The sequence below is a fragment of the Garra rufa genome, chromosome 4 (genome assembly GCF_049309525.1).
Source record: "Garra rufa chromosome 4, GarRuf1.0, whole genome shotgun sequence".
Classification (NCBI taxonomy): Eukaryota; Metazoa; Chordata; class Actinopteri; order Cypriniformes; family Cyprinidae; genus Garra; species Garra rufa.
This window is the reverse complement of record NC_133364.1, coordinates 28,045,321-28,049,644: the sequence shown is the minus strand read 5'-3', so window position 1 is coordinate 28,049,644 and position 4,324 is coordinate 28,045,321. Positions and strand designations below refer to the sequence as shown.

Below are 4,324 nucleotides of genomic sequence, written 5' to 3'. Positions count from 1 at the left end.
AAAACGGAGCTTTTTGTCCTTCCCCGATCTGCACACTGAACTGTCTAGATCAAGGGAAAAACTAGAAAGAAAAGATGATGCCGCGGGTTGAACAGACGCTAGCCAGCTATCTGTCGCCCAGTCTGGCATCATCCTTGAAAGCTCCGTCTTTGTTCTCCAGGCCGCCTAAATAAAACTTTGATGAGCAAATGTACACGTGTCGGGGTTCCTGACGGGAAAAATGAAACCCCAGCCGTGTACCAGCTCCTCACATAAGAGGCTCATAATAGGAGCATTGCAGCCCGTTTCCCTCCGGTGACACCTAGAGGGTGGGATTAGCAACACTCCTGACCGGGGGCTTCAAAAACTGAGCCCGATCCGAGGGTTGTACTTTGGTCTAAGAGGTCCTTAGCTAAACAGCCCCTCTCGAGGGGGCTTGCATTGTCAAGCCTTCTCGGGCTCTCAGGAGATCTGTCAGCTAACCCTGCCAGTGTTACAGGGCGCGGCAATCTCCCGAGAAACTTTCTCTAGCTGTTCCGCCCGGAAACGTAGCGGCCCTGGAGAGTTCGCAACCCCCACGGGGGTCTGCAGAGGAGCTAGCTCAGGAGCTTCCTGCCAGCTCGCTGTTACAGGTCTCCGAACTAGTTCCTCAAATAAATCCAGACACCAGTCTTGAGAGGCTGGTTCCCTTAGTAAACTTTTTGGCAGCGTGGAAACTACTGCCAAATGTTTCTATGTGGGTCCTGCGTACTGTAGAGAAAGGTTACGCTATTCAGTTAGGCGCCCAGCCGCCACCTTTCAGCGGGGTATTTCCAACTTAGTAAGCCCCGAGCAGGGTCTGGTAATGGAACAGGAAGTAGAAACTCTTCTGAGGAAGGAGGCCATCGAGGTGGTCCCTCCTCAAGACAGGGATCCGGGTTCTACAGCCGGTACTTCATTGTTCCGAAGAAGGATGGGGGGCTTCGGCCCATCTTAGATCTCAGGCTTCTAAACCGCTCAGTCAGGAAACTGAAGTTCAGAATGCTTACAGTCAAGCAGGTTGTGTCACCAGGACTGGTTTGTCATGATAGATCTAAAAGACGCGTATTTCCACGTCTCCATCCTTCTTCAACACAGGAAGTTTCTCAGGTTGTTTCGTGGTGTCACGAACACCATCTAGACTAAGTTACTGCCCGTTGGTACAGTACTAGAGTCCCCGCAAACTCACCTGTCCACAAAACCAGCTCACTCCACCCTGAAGGCGTTCGTGGCGGCTTACTGGCCTACCACGCCCCTTGTGGTGGCTCGTTGGTATGGTTTCCTCGGCGGTGCACTCAGGTTGAGACCCCGAGGGGTCTCAAGCCTCTATTACCTCCACTCTTGGAGTGCGACCAATGGGAAGTATATCTGTCCAGTGTGAGCACTGGGCACATAGAAAAGCGGCCACATAAGGAAGCAGGTGGCACGAACGGAGCTATCAGTAGATGGATCACGGATGCCATTTCTACTACTTCCAAGTCCTCTGGTCTCCCAGCTCCATGGGGAGCCAAGACTTACTCTTCCTGAGGCTGTCTGCCTCTAAAAAGCTCTGATGGCAGGTGTCCTAAGCCAGGACATCTGCAGTGCTGCAGGTTGGTCCTCGCCTCTGACATGACGTCAGATTCTATGAACTCGACCTCAGAGCCGCTCCAGGCTCTGCTGTCCTCTCGACTTAGCGAGTCTAGGTCCAAGAGAGTCAGCCACCTCCCTAGCCAGGAGGAGACTTCTCAAGGCGCATTCTTTCTGCGGAAAGAAGAGAAGTCGTTCTTCGCCACGACGCTCCTCGTGTGCCTGAGGGCCGAGGAGTGTCCCTGCATCCTCGTGAGAAACGAGGATCAGACTGCCCTACTTTGTTCTCGTGTGCCCGAGGGCCGAGAACCATACAGCCCTCTTGTCCGCAGTATGCTAGACAATGGCTTAATTCTCCTCGTGTTCTGGCGCAAGAAGCTACCAGACCGAGCGTACTTCGGTCCCTCTGGTTCTGGCCTTTCCCAGACCAAGGACTAAGACTCCTCGTCTGCCTGAGGGCCGAGGAGTGCCTCCTGCGCTGGCTGGGCAACCAGGCAGAGGCCCACTGCTATCCTCGTGCGCCTGAGGGCCGAGGATTCTACAGCCCTCTTGTCCGTGGAATACTAGACAATGGCTTATTCTACTCGTGTCCTGGCAGGATTACCAGGCCGAGTTACAACAGTGTCTTAGCAGGTAAGTACTCTAGACGCTGTCTTCAACAGGGCCTTCTTGTCTGCGGAATGCTAGACAAGGGCTCTCTTCTTTCCACCCTGGTTGAACAGACACTGCGCAGGGCTTGGAAATTATGGGGGCGTTGGTAGTCTCGTTCCCCATAGCGTTCCATGACGCGGCTCGAGTTCCCGGAAGGGAACGTCTCGGGTTACGTATGTAACCTTAGTTCCCTGAGGGAACGAGACGCTGCGTCTCGGACCATAATTCCCGCACCCTGCGGCGCTCGCTTCATTCCTAAGAGCTGCCGCCGGCTTCAAACGCACGCGCTTTATACTTCCCGGTCGATGACGTCACCGCGCCTGTGACGTCACTCCCGTCATTCATTGGTTGTAGACATGATTCAGAGTGCTGCCCGCCAATGGCGTTCCCCATAGCGTTCCATGACGCGGCGTCTCATTCCCTCAGGGAACTAAGGTTACATACGTCATGAACATACCACCAAGATGACAACTGATTTGCTGAGGAAGGTGAAGGTGATGGGGTGGTCAAGTATGTCTCCAGACCTGTCCCCTATTATGCACCTGTGGGGCATCCTCAAGTGTAAGGTGGCTCCGTCCAGCAGCTCCGTGGGGAGTGAAAGAGAATCCCAGCAAAAACCTGTGCAGCTCTGGTCAATTTCATGCCCAGGATGATTAAGGCAGTGCCAGAATGGTGCTAACACAATATAGTGACACTTTGGACAAGTTGACTTAGGGTGTACTCACTTTTGTTGCCAGCTATTTTGAAAATAATGGCTGTATGTTGAGTAATTTTCAGTGGACAATAAATCTATACTGCTATACAAGTTGCACAATGACTTCTCTAAAATATATCCAAGTTTAATTTCTATAGTATTGTCCCTTGAGAAAATATACTAAAATGGTTGCTGAAATGTGAGGGGTGTACTCACTTTTGTGAGATACTCTATATGTGCAGATGCAGTCAGTGAGGCAGTATTGTATGTTTTAGTGACTAGTGAAACATGTATATAGTAAAGTACAAAAGCATACTTTACATATGTGACGTTTAAATATTAAAGAGCTAATGTTAAAAGAACATATAAATTTCACCATAATTCACCTTTAATCTACATCATTCAAAAATAATATGCCATGCTATACATGTAGTCTTTTATTTAAAATTATGTTTGATTATTCATTTTCAGGTTGCTAAAAAAAAAAACGTTTTGTGGAAACCAACAAAGCACTTCCTGTTTTTGTGGTCCCCTCAAAGATATTGTCTATTGACTACCACCAACCACCACTGCTGAGTTGACGTTGTTTTTCATTCAGAGGTGACAGAATAGAATGTGATACATTAATTTAGCCGGCTGTCACCTTCTGTTCAGAAATTAGCTGGTCAGAAAGGCCATGTTCCTGGACTGCCACAAAAGTCCAACGTCATGACTCCTGCCCGAGACCCCAGTTCATCAAAGCGGAAATCTTCCAGATGACCTCAATTTCACCAGTGATCTATGACTATAAAGTGGTTGTCTGATGACAGCTGGGGAAAGGACTTCCTCCCAACTGTTATTAGAATGTTCAGGGTCTCTTCTTGAATTGATTGTGGGAAGCTGGTGCATAAAGCACCAAAATATCATTGCAAACCTTGGGTGATTATGGTCTCTTTTTTCCCCCTGTGACACTCAGGCATGTTGAGTGATTTGTCGAAGCCATGTTGTGGAACAATTTTTAGTAAAGCACAGAGTTTTCAAGATTTATACAAATAAAGGGCGTAGTGTAGAGCTGAAACAATCATATACAACAGGAAAAATTAAGCAGCTAAATGTTTAAATCAGTTGGATTCAAAACTATCTTGCAGTGCAACAATGTGTGTTTATTTATGTCTCATGTTTTATGAACTGCTCAGTGGATGTGACTGAATATTTACTAAACATTTGCTCCAAAAAAAGCTTTTCTGACATAAATTACATTTTTTTTATATATATGCTGTGACGGGGGAAGAACCACTCGACAAGGCAGGCTTAGTGAAAACAAGGCCCCGGAGGGTGGATTTATTTACAATAAAATGAAAGGTGAATGAACGAAGGTGAGCCGGTGAGAAGTGCTGGCGTGGTCGGTGCTTTCAGTGCTCCAAGTGTTCAATC

At 48.4% G+C, this 4,324-nt stretch overlaps 1 protein-coding gene across 1 annotated transcript in view; it reads left to right on the top strand.

Annotated features, from left to right (window-relative positions):
- tbc1d22a (TBC1 domain family, member 22a) overlaps positions 1 to 3,670 on the top strand; it is a 178,075-nt gene extending 174,405 nt beyond the window's left edge. The window contains exon 13 of the mRNA XM_073837817.1: positions 3,566 to 3,670. Coding sequence (XP_073693918.1) covers positions 3,566 to 3,670 — 105 coding nt within the window. The remainder of the gene's footprint in view (positions 1 to 3,565) is intronic.
- Positions 3,671 to 4,324: the final 654 nt, after the last annotated feature.